The sequence below is a fragment of the Lucilia sericata genome, unplaced genomic scaffold (assembly GCF_015586225.1).
Source record: "Lucilia sericata isolate MDLA Ls3-8-SP2 unplaced genomic scaffold, ASM1558622v1 Contig001090F_arrow, whole genome shotgun sequence".
NCBI lineage: Eukaryota > Metazoa > Arthropoda > Insecta > Diptera > Calliphoridae > Lucilia > Lucilia sericata.
Genome location: NW_023995065.1, coordinates 84,031 through 99,178, shown reverse-complemented (window position 1 = coordinate 99,178; position 15,148 = coordinate 84,031). Strand labels below are relative to the sequence as shown.

The following is a 15,148-nucleotide window of genomic DNA, read 5'->3' as shown; positions in this document are numbered from 1 at the left end:
TTTAAGTGAAAACATAAAAGTCCATTTTCTGGCTAAACTATAGGCCCTAGGTCGAAAACGATGAAAATCTGTGATCACTTTTATTTCCTATCAAAATTCGATTTTTTGAGCGAAAACATAAAAGTCCATTTTCTGGCTAAACTATAGGCCCTAGGGCAAAACCGATGAAAATCTGTGATCACATTTATTTCCTACCAAAATTCCATTTTTTAAGTGAAAACATAAAAGTCCATTTTCTGGCTAAACTATAGGCTCTAGGGCAAAACCGATGAAAATCTGTGATCACTTTTATTTCCTACCAAAATTCGATTTTTTGAGTGAAAACATAAAAGTCCATTTTCTGGCTAAACTATAGGCCCTAGGACGAAAACGATGAAAATCTGTGATCACTTTTATTTCCTACCAACATTCCATTTTTTAAGTGAAAACATAAAAGTCCATTTTCTGGCTAAACTATAGGCCCTAGGGCAAAACCGATGAAAATCTGTGATCACTTTTATTTCCTACCAAAATTCGATTTTTTGAGTGAAAACATAAAAGTCCATTTTCTGGCTAAACTATAGGCCCTAGGTCGAAAACGATGAAAATCTGTGATCACTTTTATTTCCTACCAAAATTTCTTTTTTGGGGTGAAAACATAAAAGTCCATTTTCTGGCTAAACTATAGGCCCTAGGTCGAAAACGATGAAAATCTGTGATCACTTTTATTTCCTATCAAAATTCGATTTTTTGAGCGAAAACATAAAAGTCCATTTTCTGGCTAAACTATAGGCCCTAGGTCGAAAACGATGAAAATCTGTGATCACTTTTATTTCCTACCAAAATTTCTTTTTTGGGGTGAAAACATAAAAGTCCATTTTCTGGCTAAACTATAGGCCCTAGGTCGAAAACGATGAAAATCTGTGATCACTTTTATTTCCTATCAAAATTCGATTTTTTGAGTGAAAACATAAAAGTCCATTTTCTGGCTAAACTATAGGCCCTAGGACGAAAACGATGAAAATCTGTGATCACTTTTATTTCCTACCAACATTCCATTTTTTAAGTGAAAACATAAAAGTCCATTTTCTGGCTAAACTATAGGCCCTAGGGCAAAACCGATGAAAATCTGTGATCACTTTTATTTCCTACCAAAATTCGATTTTTTGAGTGAAAACATAAAAGTCCATTTTCTGGCTAAACTATAGGCCCTAGGTCGAAAACGATGAAAATCTGTGATCACTTTTATTTCCTACCAAAATTTCTTTTTTGGGGTGAAAACATAAAAGTCCATTTTCTGGCTAAACTATAGGCCCTAGGTCGAAAACGATGAAAATCTGTGATCACTTTTATTTCCTACCAAAATTTCTTTTTTGGGGTGAAAACATAAAAGTCCATTTTCTGGCTAAACTATAGGCCCTAGGTCGAAAACGATGAAAATCTGTGATCACTTTTATTTCCTATCAAAATTCGATTTTTTGAGCGAAAACATAAAAGTCCATTTTCTGGCTAAACTATAGGCCCTAGGGCAAAACCGATGAAAATCTGTGATCACTTTTATTTCCTACCAAAATTCGATTTTTTGAGTGAAAACATAAAAGTCCATTTTCTGGCTAAACTATAGGCCCTAGGTCGAAAACGATGAAAATCTGTGATCACTTTTATTTCCTACCAAAATTTCTTTTTTGGGGTGAAAACATAAAAGTCCATTTTCTGGCTAAACTATAGGCCCTAGGTCGAAAACGATGAAAATCTGTGATCACTTTTATTTCCTATCAAAATTCGATTTTTTGAGCGAAAACATAAAAGTCCATTTTCTGGCTAAACTATAGGCCCTAGGGCAAAACCGATGAAAATCTGTGATCACATTTATTTTCTACCAAAATTCGATTTTTTGAGTGAAAACATAAAAGTCCATTTTCTGGCTAAACTATAGGCCCTTGGGCAAAACCGATGAAAATCTGTGATCACTTTTATTTCCTACCAAAATTCCATTTTTTAAGTGAAAACATAAAAGTCCATTTTCTGGCTAAACTATAGGCTCTAGGGCAAAACCGATGAAAATCTGTGATCACTTTTATTTCCTACCAAAATTCGATTTTTTGAGTGAAAACATAAAATTCCATTTTCTGGCTAAACTATAGGCCCTAGGTCGAAAACGATGAAAATCTGTGATCACTTTTATTTCCTATCAAAATTCGATTTTTTAAGTGAAAACATAAAAGTCCATTTTCTGGCTAAACTATAGGCCCTAGGGCAAAACCGATGAAAATCTGTGATCACTTTTATTTCCTACCAAAATTCGATTTTTTGAGTGAAAACATAAAAGTCCATTTTCTGGCTAAACCATAGGCCCTAGGTCGAAAACGATGAAAATCTGTGATCACTTTTATTTCCTATCAAAATTCGATTTTTTGAGCGAAAACATAAAAGTCCATTTTCTGGCTAAACTATAGGCCCTAGGGCAAAACCGATGAAAATCTGTGATCACATTTATTTTCTACCAAAATTCGATTTTTTGAGTGAAAACATAAAAGTCCATTTTCTGGCTAAACTATAGGCCCTAGGGCAAAACCGATGAAAATCTGTGATCACTTTTATTTCCTACCAAAATTCGATTTTTTGAGTGAAAACATAAAAGTCTGGCTAAATCTGTGATCACTTTTATTTTCTACCAAAATTCGATTTTTGAAGTGAAAACATAAAAGTCCATTTTCTGGCTAAACTATAGGCCCTAGGGCAAAACCGATGAAAATCTGTGATCACTTTTATTTCCTACCAAAATTCGATCACTTTTATTTTCTACCAAAATTCGATTTTTGAAGTGAAAACATAAAAGTCCATTTTCTGGCTAAACTATAGGCCCTAGGGCAAAACCGATGAAAATCTGTGATCACTTTTATTTCCTACCAAAATTCGATTTTTTAAGTGAAAACATAAAAGTCCATTTTCTGGCTAAACTATAGGCCCTAGGTCGAAAACGATGAAAATCTGTGATCACTTTTATTTCCTATCAAAATTCGATTTTTTGAGCGAAAACATAAAAGTCCATTTTCTGGCTAAACTATAGGCCCTAGGGCAAAACCGATGAAAATCTGTGATCACTTTTATTTCCTATCAAAATTCGATTTTTTGAGTGAAAACATAAAAGTCCATTTTCTGGCTAAACTATAGGCCCTAGGGCAAAACCGATGAAAATCTGTGATCACTTTTATTTCCTACCAAAATTCGATTTTTTAAGTGAAAACATAAAAGTCCATTTTCTGGCTAAACTATAGGCCCTAGGTCGAAAACGATGAAAATCTGTGATCACTTTTATTTCCTATCAAAATTCGATTTTTTGAGCGAAAACATAAAAGTCCATTTTCTGGCTAAACTATAGGCCCTAGGGCAAAACCGATAAAAATCTGTGATCACTTTTATTTCCTATCAAAATTCGATTTTTCCTATCAAAATTCGATTTTTCTATCAAAATTCGATTTTTTGAGTGAACACATAAAAGTCCATATTCTGGCTAAACTATAGGTAGTAGGGCAAAACCGATGAAAATCTGTGATACCTTTTATTTCCTACCAAAATTCAAATTTTAAGTGAAAACATAAAAGTCCATTTTCTGGCTAAACTATAAGCCCTAGGTCGAAAACGATGAAAATCTGTGGTCACTTTTATTTCCTACCAAAATTCCATTTTTGGGGTGAAAACATAAAAGTCCATTTTCTGGCTAAACTATAGGCCCTAGGTCGAAAACGATGAAAATCTGTGATCACTTTTATTTCCTATCAAAATTCGATTTTTTGAGCGAAAACATAAAAGTCCATTTTCTGGCTAAACTATAGGCCCTAGGGCAAAACCGATGAAAATCTGTGATCACATTTATTTTCTACCAAAATTCGATTTTTTGAGTGAAAACATAAAAGTCCATTTTCTGGCTAAACTATAGGCCCTAGGGCAAAACCGATGAAAATCTGTGATCACTTTTATTTCCTACCAAAATTCGATTTTTTGAGTGAAAACATAAAAGTCCATTTTCTGGCTAAACTATAGGCCCTAGGACGAAAACGATGAAAATCTGTGATCACTTTTATTTCCTACCAAAATTCGATTTTTTGAGTGAAAACATAAAAGTCCATTTTCTGGCTAAACTATAGGCCCTTGGTCGAAAACGATGAAAATCTGTGATCACTTTTATTTCCTATCAAAATTCGATTTTTTGAGCGAAAACATAAAAGTCCATTTTCTGGCTAAATCTGTGATCACTTTTATTTTCTACCAAAATTCGATTTTTGAAGTGAAAACATAAAAGTCCATTTTCTGGCTAAACTATAGGCCCTAGGGCAAAACCGATAAAAATCTGTGATTACTTTTATTTCCTACCAAAATTCCATTTTTTAAGTGAAAACATAAAAGTCCATTTTCTGGCTAAACTATAGGTCCTAGGGCAAAACCGATGAAAATCTGAGATCACTTTTATTTTCTACCAAAATTCGATTTTTGAAGTGAAAACATAAAAGTCCATTTTCTGGCTAAACTATAGGTCCTAGGGCAAAACCGATGAAAATCTGTGATCACTTTTATTTCCTACCAAAATTCGATTTTTTGAGTGAAAACATAAAAGTCCAAAACTATAGGCCCTTGGTCGAAAACGATAAAAATCTGTGATCACTTTTATTTCCTATCAAAATTCGATTTTTTGAGCGAAAACATAAAAGTCCATTTTCTGGCTAAACTACAGGCCCTAGGGCAAAACCGATGAAAATCTGTGATCACTTTTATTTCATACCAAAATTCGATTTTTTGAGTGAAAACATAAAGGTCCATTTTCTGGCTAAACTATAGGCCCTAGGACGAAAACGATTAAAATCTGTGATCACTTTTATTTCCTACCAAAATTCGATTTTTTAAGTGAAAACATAAAAGTCCATTTTCTGGCTAAACTATAGGCCCTAGGGCAAAACCGATGAAAATCTGAGATCACTTTTATTTTCTACCAAAATTCGATTTTTGAAGTGAAAACATAAAAGTCCATTTTCTGGCTAAATCTGTGATCACTTTTATTTTCTACCAAAATTCGATTTTTGAAGTGAAAACATAAAAGTCCATTTTCTGGCTAAACTATAGGCCCTAGGGCAAAACCGATAAAAATCTGTGATTACTTTTATTTCCTACCAAAATTCCATTTTTTAAGTGAAAACATAAAAGTCCATTTTCTGGCTAAACTATAGGTCCTAGGGCAAAACCGATGAAAATCTGAGATCACTTTTATTTTCTACCAAAATTCGATTTTTGAAGTGAAAACATAAAAGTCCATTTTCTGGCTAAACTATAGGTCCTAGGGCAAAACCGATGAAAATCTGTGATCACTTTTATTTCCTACCAAAATTCGATTTTTTGAGTGAAAACATAAAAGTCCAAAACTATAGGCCCTTGGTCGAAAACGATAAAAATCTGTGATCACTTTTATTTCCTATCAAAATTCGATTTTTTGAGCGAAAACATAAAAGTCCATTTTCTGGCTAAACTACAGGCCCTAGGGCAAAACCGATGAAAATCTGTGATCACTTTTATTTCATACCAAAATTCGATTTTTTGAGTGAAAACATAAAGGTCCATTTTCTGGCTAAACTATAGGCCCTAGGACGAAAACGATTAAAATCTGTGATCACTTTTATTTCCTACCAAAATTCGATTTTTTAAGTGAAAACATAAAAGTCCATTTTCTAGCTAAACTATAGGCCCTAGGACGAAAACTATGAAAATCTGTGATCACTTTTATTTCCTACCAAAATTCCATTTTTTAAGTGAAAACATAAAAGTCCATTTTCTGGCTAAACTATAGGCCCTAGGACGAAACCGATGAAAATCTGTGATCACTTTTATTTCCTACCAAAATTCGATTTTTTAAGTGAAAACATAAAAGTCCATTTTCTGGCTAAACTATAGGCCCTAGGTCGAAAACGATGAAAATCTGTGATCACTTTTATTTCCTATCAAAATTCGATTTTTTGAGCGAAAACATAAAAGTCCATTTTCTGGCTAAACTACAGGCCCTAGGGCAAAACCGATGAAAATCTGTGATCACTTTTATTTCATACCAAAATTCGATTTTTGGAGTGAAAACATAAAGGTCCATTTTCTGGCTAAACTATAGGCCCTAGGACGAAAACGATTAAAATCTGTGATCACTTTTATTTCCTATCAAAATTCGATTTTTTGAGCGAAAACATAAAAGTCCATTTTCTGGCTAAACTATAGGCCCTAGGGCAAAACCGATGAAAATCTGTGATCACTTTTATTTCCTATCAAAATTCGATTTTTCCTATCAAAATTCGATTTTTCTATCAAAATTCGATTTTTTGAGTGAACACATAAAAGTCCATATTCTGGCTAAACTATAGGTAGTAGGGCAAAACCGATGAAAATCTGTGATACCTTTTATTTCCTACCAAAATTCAAATTTTAAGTGAAAACATAAAAGTCCATTTTCTGGCTAAACTATAAGCCCTAGGTCGAAAACGATGAAAATCTGTGGTCACTTTTATTTCCTACCAAAATTCCATTTTTGGGGTGAAAACATAAAAGTCCATTTTCTGGCTAAACTATAGGCCCTAGGTCGAAAACGATGAAAATCTGTGATCACTTTTATTTCCTATCAAAATTCGATTTTTTGAGCGAAAACATAAAAGTCCATTTTCTGGCTAAACTATAGGCCCTAGGTCGAAAACGATGAAAATCTGTGATCACTTTTATTTCCTATCAAAATTCGATTTTTTGAGCGAAAACATAAAAGTCCATTTTCTGGCTAAACTATAGGCCCTAGGGCAAAACCGATGAAAATCTGTGATCACATTTATTTTCTACCAAAATTCGATTTTTTGAGTGAAAACATAAAAGTCCATTTTCTGGCTAAACTATAGGCCCTAGGGCAAAACCGATGAAAATCTGTGATCACTTTTATTTCCTATCAAAATTCGATTTTTTGAGCGAAAACATAAAAGTCCATTTTCTGGCTAAATCTGTGATCACTTTTATTTTCTACCAAAATTCGATTTTTGAAGTGAAAACATAAAAGTCCATTTTCTGGCTAAACTATAGGCCCTATGGCAAAAACGATGAAAATCTGTGATCACTTATATTTCCTACCAAAAATCGATTTTTTAAGTGAAAACATAAAAGTCCATTTTCTGGCTAAACTATAGGCCCTAGGGCAAAACGGATTCAAATCTGTGATCACCTTTATTTCCTATCAAAATTCGATTTTTTGAGTGAAAACCTAAAAGTCCATTTTGTGTCTAAACTAGTTTTGTTCTAGTTCTGTTCTAGTTCTGTTCTAGTTCTGTTCTAGATCTGTTCTAGTTCTGTTCTAGTTCTGTTCTAGTTCTGTTCTAGTTCTGTTCTAGTTTGTTCTAGTTCTGTTCTAGTTCTGTTCTAGTTCTGTTCTAGTTCTGTTCTGTTCTGTGTTTCTCTAAGAGATATTGGAGACGAAAAATACTTGTTGCAAATACTTCCAATCACGCAGAAGTGTAAAGCTTGCAGAAGTAGTACACCTAACTTTACTGCTTATTTACTGGACCGTAGTAACCGTCCTCTAAACATTTGTTTAATATTCATACTTTTGTTTTTTCTTTATGGATTTTATTCATTAATTTAATGTACTCTACAATTTCTAATGAAATTAAAAAAAATACCACAACAACTGCAAACAAAAAAAAAAAAAAAACAACTACACATTTTGTTATTAACTTATTTTACAACATGTTTTTATATTTAAATGCGTTTAATGATGACGAATGCGACGTTAAAGTGAATGTTCATTTTGTTGTTGCCACCGCACATGAATGCAACAAATAATATGTTTTTGCCACTTTCAAGAGTCACAGCCATCATCATCGCATTTTGTTCGTTAGTTTGTATGTTTTGTTTATTTTTAATGGATGTGATGAAGTGTGCAGTGTCATGTCTTTTGTAGCGCAGTAGTAGAGTAGAGTTTATTGTCATTTGGGTCATTGTTTAGTCATAAAAAAAAACTAAACAACATTAAAATAGGCAACATTAAAAAATGAGTTTGTTAGCATGTTAATTGTGCTAATTTTTTTGTAATATTTTAAGTTTTTTTTATTTGTTAAACTAAGAAAGTAATAAGGCAAAATGTGTTAAAAAATGTATACGTTTCTGTCATTACACGGTTTATATGAATAAATACTTTAAACATTTTTTTTTAATTTCGACTTAGGCTGTTTGGTTTTGCTATCATAACGTGTAATGTTTTGCGTATTATTTTACCAACATGTTTTTATATGCATATCCTTTGTCATCATAATTAATTCATTTAGTTTTATGAACCTCATGGTCATAAAACTTTTCCATCAAATTAACAAACAAACACTCACTCTCGCAACACACACACACACACACTTATACACAAACATGGTAAATAAATAAATGAATTAATATTTTTATTCATTGTTTCAATCTTGCATTAATTTTCATTCACTTTTGAAATCATCATTAAATTGCAACAAAAAAGTATTATTTACAGTCGTAATAATTTGCAGACATTTAAAGGAAACAAATCTTTAAAAAGCAAAAGCTTAGAGAGGGAAAGAGAGCATAAAAGGAAATGCTTGGGGGAAGGACTCTATAGTATAGATTTTCCTTAAATATCGACTTTTTAGATTCTTCGAAAGCAAAATGTTGAGACAGCTGCTTCTTCATAATTACATCAGTGCTTTCTGGTTATAATTTGAAACGAATTCCCGCCTAGTTCTTCTTTCCATTCAGATTTTAACATTCAATACCTTTAAGCATCTGCCTTAAACACTTTTAAACCCATTAAATTATGGGCATTAATGATTTTGCAAAATGCAAAATAAAAATATTATGAGTTCTTGGAATTGTAAATGAAAAATTAAATTGCAATCTAGAAAAAAACTCTCAAGTATTTGAAATTGTACTCGTGCCTTTTTCTAGGAAACAATACATTTGGCAAAAAACATTTAAAAACTTAGAGTTCTTTTAGTTCCCTCAACAAGCTTTGTGAATAGACACTTTACTTTAAAGCTTTATTAACTTGATAAATTATTTATCCCCCCATGACAAGTTCCAGTGTATACTGAATACAGGTAACATTCCAGGACTGAAAAATTCTGTACTTTAGTACTTTTTTCAGTAATTTTTTATATCGAAATAATACTCACGACATTTTCGTACTTTTCCCCAAATTATAACTTCAATAATTAGTTCTCACAAAGTTCAATAGACCAACCTATAGTCCTGGCCTTTAATGTAGTCCTATAGTCTAGTCCCTATAGTCTAGTCTATAGTCTAGCTTATCTAGTCTATAGCTAGTCCTATTCTGTCTAGAGTCTAGTCCTATAGTCCTAGTCTATAGTCTAGTCTATAGTTAGTCCTATAGTCTAGTCTATAGTCTAGTCTATAGTCTAGTCTATAGTCTAGTCTATAGTCTAGTCTATAGTCTAGTCTATAGTCTAGTCTATAGTCTAGTCTATAGTCTAGTCTATAGTCTAGTCTATAGTCTAGTCTATAGTCTAGTCTATAGTCTAGTCTATAGTCTAGTCTATAGTCTAGTCTATAGTCTAGTCTATAGTCTAGTCTATAGTCTAGTCTATAGTCTAGTCTATAGTCTAGTCTATAGTCTAGTCTATAGTCTAGTCTATAGTCTAGTCTATAGTCTAGTCTATAGTCTAGTCTATAGTCTAGTCTATAGTCTAGTCTATAGTCTAGTCTATAGTCTAGTCTATAGTCTAGTCTATAGTCTATCTAGTCTAGTCTATAGTCTAGTCTATAGTCTAGTCTATAGTCTAGTCTATAGTCTAGTCTAGTCTAGTCTATAGTCTAGTCTATAGTCTAGTCTATAGTCTAGTCTATAGTCTAGTCTATAGTCTAGTCTATAGTCTAGTCTATAGTCTAGTCATAGTCTAGTCTATAGTCTAGTCTATAGTCTAGTCTATAGTCTAGTCTATAGTCTAGTCTATAGTCTAGTCTATAGTCTAGTCTATAGTCTAGTCTATAGTCTAGTCTAGTCTAGTCTATAGTCTAGTCTATAGTCTAGTCTATAGTCTAGTCTATAGTCTAGTCTATAGTCTAGTCTATAGTCTAGTCTATAGTCTAGTCTATAGTCTAGTATATAGTCTAGTCTATAGTCTAGTCTATAGTCTAGTCTATAGTCTAGTCTATAGTCGTCTATAGTCTAGTCTATAGTCTAGTCTATAGTCTAGTCTATCTCTGTCTATAGTCTAGTCTATAGTCTAGTCTATTGTCTAGTCTATAGTCTAGTCTATAGTCTAGTCTATAGTCTAGTCTATAGTCTAGTCTATAGTCTAGTCTATAGTCTAGTCTATAGTCTAGTCTATAGTCTAATCTATAGTCTAGTCTATAGTCTAGTCTATAGTCTAGTCTATAGTCTAGTCTATAGTCTAGTCTATAGTCTAGTCTATAGTCTAGTCTATAGTCTAGTCTATAGTCTAGTCTATAGTCTAGTCTATAGTCTAGTCTAGTCTAGTCTATAGTCTAGTCTATAGTCTAGTTTAGTCTACGGTTTAGTTTAGTCAATAAACTGGTCTATAGTCTAATCTATAATCTAGTCAATAGTCTAACCTGTAGTCTAACATATAGTCTAGTGCATATTTTAGTCTATAGTAGTTTTAAATATGTTCTCTTTTTATAAAGAAAATTTTTCTAATTATTATATTGTCTTCATTTTCAATTTCCAGGTTATCAGCCTTAATGAAACACAAGGATCAATAGAAAAGCTAACATTTGTTAATCACACCGAATGTCATTGTGTCAATCGTTCGAAACAGCGAGCACCCGAATATGCCAGCTCTGGTGCCAAAGAACTTATGGCGAATAATCAAATACCCTATCTAAGACGGGCCACAATACTCAATTGTTATTGTCCCAATTTATTTGAGAAAATTTTACAAGAAGATGGTTTCTGTCGATGTGACTGTTCATCGGGTAATATGGGCTGTGATTGGCTGAAAAGAGGCATGGAACATTTCTCTATGAATGATAGAAAGTAAGTTGGAGAAGAAAGAAAAAATAAATAAAAGTTTTGTACTGGAGAGATTTGGAAAAAATTTTAAAATTTTATATAATTAATTTTCACTTTTTTTCGTTTACTATTTTAGATGTATCTTAGAGGGTCGCTGTAAATTGCCCACCTGTGAATATGGTCAATATATTAAGAAACATGGACGCTGTCCTAGACGAGAGGAAAGACATCTTTCTAGTGATATGGATTGGTGAGCAGTTTTTGTAAGCTTTTCTTAAGCTTTAAAAAGCTTTTGTTTGAATTGAAAGAAAACAACAACTACTTTTGCCAGAAAAGTAAACAATGAAAAAATTAGCTACAAGTTGTGTTGGATTAACACAGATATTTGCTAAAAAACAAAAACACACACATACATAATGTTATTAAACTATAAAAGTATTACAAAATAAATAAATAATTTATTAACTAATGTAGATCTTTTTTGAATTTAAGAAATGTTTAAACAAAAAAATACAAAACAACAAATTACTATACAATAATGATGAACTTGAAAAGTGAATAAAAAAACAAAAACAAATATATTAATTAATTAAATAATTAACTTTAGCTAATACTTACATTCATACATATTTATAATGTTATACGATTATGAAACTATAAAATGAAATTTAAAGAAATTAAATTTAAAATTTATTGATTTTAGTTTTAAAAAAAAAAAGTAAAAATTACCAGCATATCCCTATTGCTCCCTCCTAAAATATAAAAATTTAATTATACTTAAACAAGAAAACAAAATCAAAACTTATAAAAATTATTAATAATAGTAATTTTAGTAAAACTTTTTTCTACTAAACTTTTTTAGTCTGATAATATTATATGAAAAACTTAAAACAAAATTTGAAAAGAAAATTAAGATTATTATTGAATTGTGTCAACCTTTAGAAAAGAAATCCAAAGTTTTGTTTAAGCTTTTCAGCTTAAACTCTAAATAAGCTTCTGCCCTCTGGTCTACAATAAAGAAGCATTAAAATAAGTGGTCTTGCTTAAGGTAAGCAGTAAAGGGAGTTGGTTGAAAGCTTTCCACAGCGCCCTCTAACGCTAAATGTATTTTTTATTGCCATTTTCTCTTTCTTTAAAACCGATTTATATCGCCCCAAACCCACTGTGCTTAGTTTAATGATTTTCTTATAAATTACCTGATGGCGCCTATATGATTGATTATTTATGAAATTACTCAAGAATTTGTTGAACTAAAGACTAAAACTTCTCTAAACTGGTTTCTATTTTTTCTCATTCAATATTTTCAATTATTCAATCAGTACTTTTTACAAAACACGATTTGCAAATCTATTAACAACAATTTAGCAACAAAAAAAACTAAACTTGTTCATTCAGTATTTAAGTTATAATTTGTTAAAAATTATAAACAAATTCAATTCGAAACTACCCAGCACCCAATAGAAAAAGTTTAGAGGACAAACAATACAGATCAAAACAAACCAGCAAAACGCCGATAAAGCTAAACAACACCTAAGCAAAAAGCTCTCTCGTTCTAAGTCACAGAGCAGCTCATCCATCTCTTTTACTCTCAATGCCTGTATTTCATCTAAGATATTTTATTGTTGCCACTAACACTATAAATTTCCTATTGGGTATTAATTTATAACTTGATTTATTTAAATTTTTATTCGATTTTTTTTCCTGACTTATCCATATCATTTCAATTGACACATAAAATATCATAAATATTTCCTTACAAAATTTATCTTGACTTTTTAATTATACTTTTTTAACAACATTTATTATTTGTTATCAAATTATTACATTAAGTTAGAATTTTAAGTGTATAATTCCAATTCCAATATGGTAAAACGACTGGTTTCTAATTATTTTTTATTAGACATTTAAATAATATACGATAAATATTACTAAAACGTTTTGTTATTAACATTTTTAGTAGCAATTTAATCATTTAAATGATAAAGTTAAATTAATTTTTACTTTGTTATTAAACAATGTAAAATGTTCAACTCAAACAAACAAATTATAAAGAAAAAGAGTTGTGTATTTTGTACCCTACAGCAAGTTTAAACAAAATAACAAAATTATGGCAATAATATTTAAAATCTGTAATGATTGGTTTAAATTCACGCGAAATTTCTCTAAGTTTTTTTGAAAACTACAATATGAAAATATTGAACTTTGACACCGAAGACGAGTGTATTATGTTTCCGATTCAATGATAATAACTGATATATGATTCTGTCTAATATATAATTTTAAATTTTTCTAAAGGCTAACCTTTGACCTTTAGTTCAGTTCTGGTTCAGTTCCAGTTCAGTTCTAGTTCAGTTCTAGTTCAGTTCTAGTTTAGTTCTAGTTCAGTTCTAGTTCAGTTCTAGTTCAGTTCTAGTTCAGTTCTAGTTCAGTTCTAGTTCAGCTCTAGTTCAGTTCTAGTTCAGTTCTAGTTCTGTTCTAATTCAGTTCTAGTTCAGTTCTAGTTCAGTTCTAGTTCAGTTATTAAACAATGTAAAATGTTCAACTCAAACAAACAAATTATAAAGAAAAAGAGTTGTGTATTTTGTACCCTACAGCAAGTTTAAACAAAATAGCAAAATTATGGCAATAATATTTAAAATCTGTAATGATTGGTTTAAATTCGCCCGAAATTTCTCTAAGTTTTCTTGAAAACTACAATATGAAAATATTGAACTTAACATCGAAGACTAGTGTATTATGTTTCCGTTTTAAAGATGATATCTGTTATATGATTCTGTCTAAATATAATTTTAAATTTTTTAAAGGCTAACCTTTGACCTGTAGTTCAGTTCTAGTTCAGTTCTAGTTCTAGTTCAGTTCTAGTTCAGTTCTAGTTCAGTTCTAGTTCAGTTCTAGTTCAGTTCTAGTTCAGTTCTTGTTCAGTTCTAGTTCAGTTCTAGTTCAGTTCTAGTTCAGTTCTAGTTCAGTTCTAGTTCAGTTCTAGTTAAGTTCTAGTTAAGTTCTAGTTCAGTTCTAGTTCAGTTCTAGTTCAGTTCTAGTTCAGTTCTAGTTCAGTTCTAGTTCAGTTCTAGTTCAGTTCTAGTTCAGTTCTAGTTCAGTTCTAGTTCAGTTCTAGTTCAGTTCTAGTTCAGTTCTAGTTCAGTTCTAGTTCAGTTCTAGTTCAGTTCTAGTTCAGTTCTTGTTCAGTTCTAGTTCAGTTCTAGTTCAGTTCTAGTTCAGTTCTAGTTCAGTTCTAGTTCAGTTCTAGTTCAGTTCTAGTTCAGTTCTAGTTCAGTTCTAGTTCAGTTCTAGTTCAGTTCTAGTTCAGTTCTAGTTCAGTTCTAGTTCAGTTCTAGTTCAGTTCGTTCAGTTCTAGTTCAGTTCTAGTTCAGTTCTAGTTCAGTTCTAGTTCAGTCTAGTTCAGTTCTAGTTCAGTTCTAGTTCAGTTCTAGTTCAGTTCTAGTTCAGTTCTAGTTCAGTTCTAGTTCAGTTCTAGTTCAGTTCTAGTTCAGTTCTAGTTCAGTTCTAGTTCAGTTCTAGTTCAGTTCTAGTTCAGTTCTAGTTCAGTTCTAGTTCAGTTCTAGTTCAGTTCTAGTTCAGTTCTTAGTTCAGTTCTAGTTCAGTTCTAGTTCAGTTCTAGTTCAGTTCTAGTTCAGTTCTAGTTCAGTTCAGTTAGTTCTAGTTCAGTTCTAGTTCAGTTCTAGTTCAGTTCTAGTTCAGTTCTAGTTCAGTTCTAGTTTCTAGTTCAGTTCTAGTTCAGTTTCTAGTTCAGTTCTAGTTCAGTTCTAGTTCAGTTCTAGTTCAGTTCTAGTTCAGTTCTAGTTCAGTTCTAGTTCAGTTCTAGTTCAGTTCTAGTTCAGTTCTTAGTTCAGTTAGTTCTAGTTCAGTTTAGTTCAGTTCTAGTTCAGTTCTAGTTCAGTTCTAGTTCAGTTCTAGTTCAGTTTAGTTCAGTTCTAGTTCAGTTCTAGTTCAGTTCTAGTTTCAGTTTCTAGTTCAGTTCTAGTTCAGTTCTAGTTCAGTCTAGTTCAGTTCTAGTTCAGTTCTAGTTCAGTTCTAGTTCAGTTTAGTTCAGTTCTAGTTCAGTTCTAGTTCAGTTCTAGTTCAGTTCTAGTTCAGTTTAGTTCAGTTCTAGTTCAGTTCTAGTTCAGTTCTAGTTCAGTTCTAGTTCAGTTCTGT

The 15,148-nt window shown here is 31.6% G+C and overlaps 1 protein-coding gene across 1 annotated transcript in view; it reads left to right on the top strand.

The window, feature by feature from the left end:
* Positions 1 to 13,381, top strand: part of LOC119609950 — a gene marked incomplete at its 5' end in the record, with an annotated part of 46,788 nt that extends 33,407 nt beyond the window's left edge. Inside the window, 2 exons of the mRNA XM_037965001.1 lie at positions 10,710 to 11,017; positions 11,130 to 13,381. Coding sequence (XP_037820929.1) covers positions 10,710 to 11,017; positions 11,130 to 11,247 — 426 coding nt within the window. The remainder of the gene's footprint in view (positions 1 to 10,709; positions 11,018 to 11,129) is intronic.
* Positions 13,382 to 15,148: the final 1,767 nt, after the last annotated feature.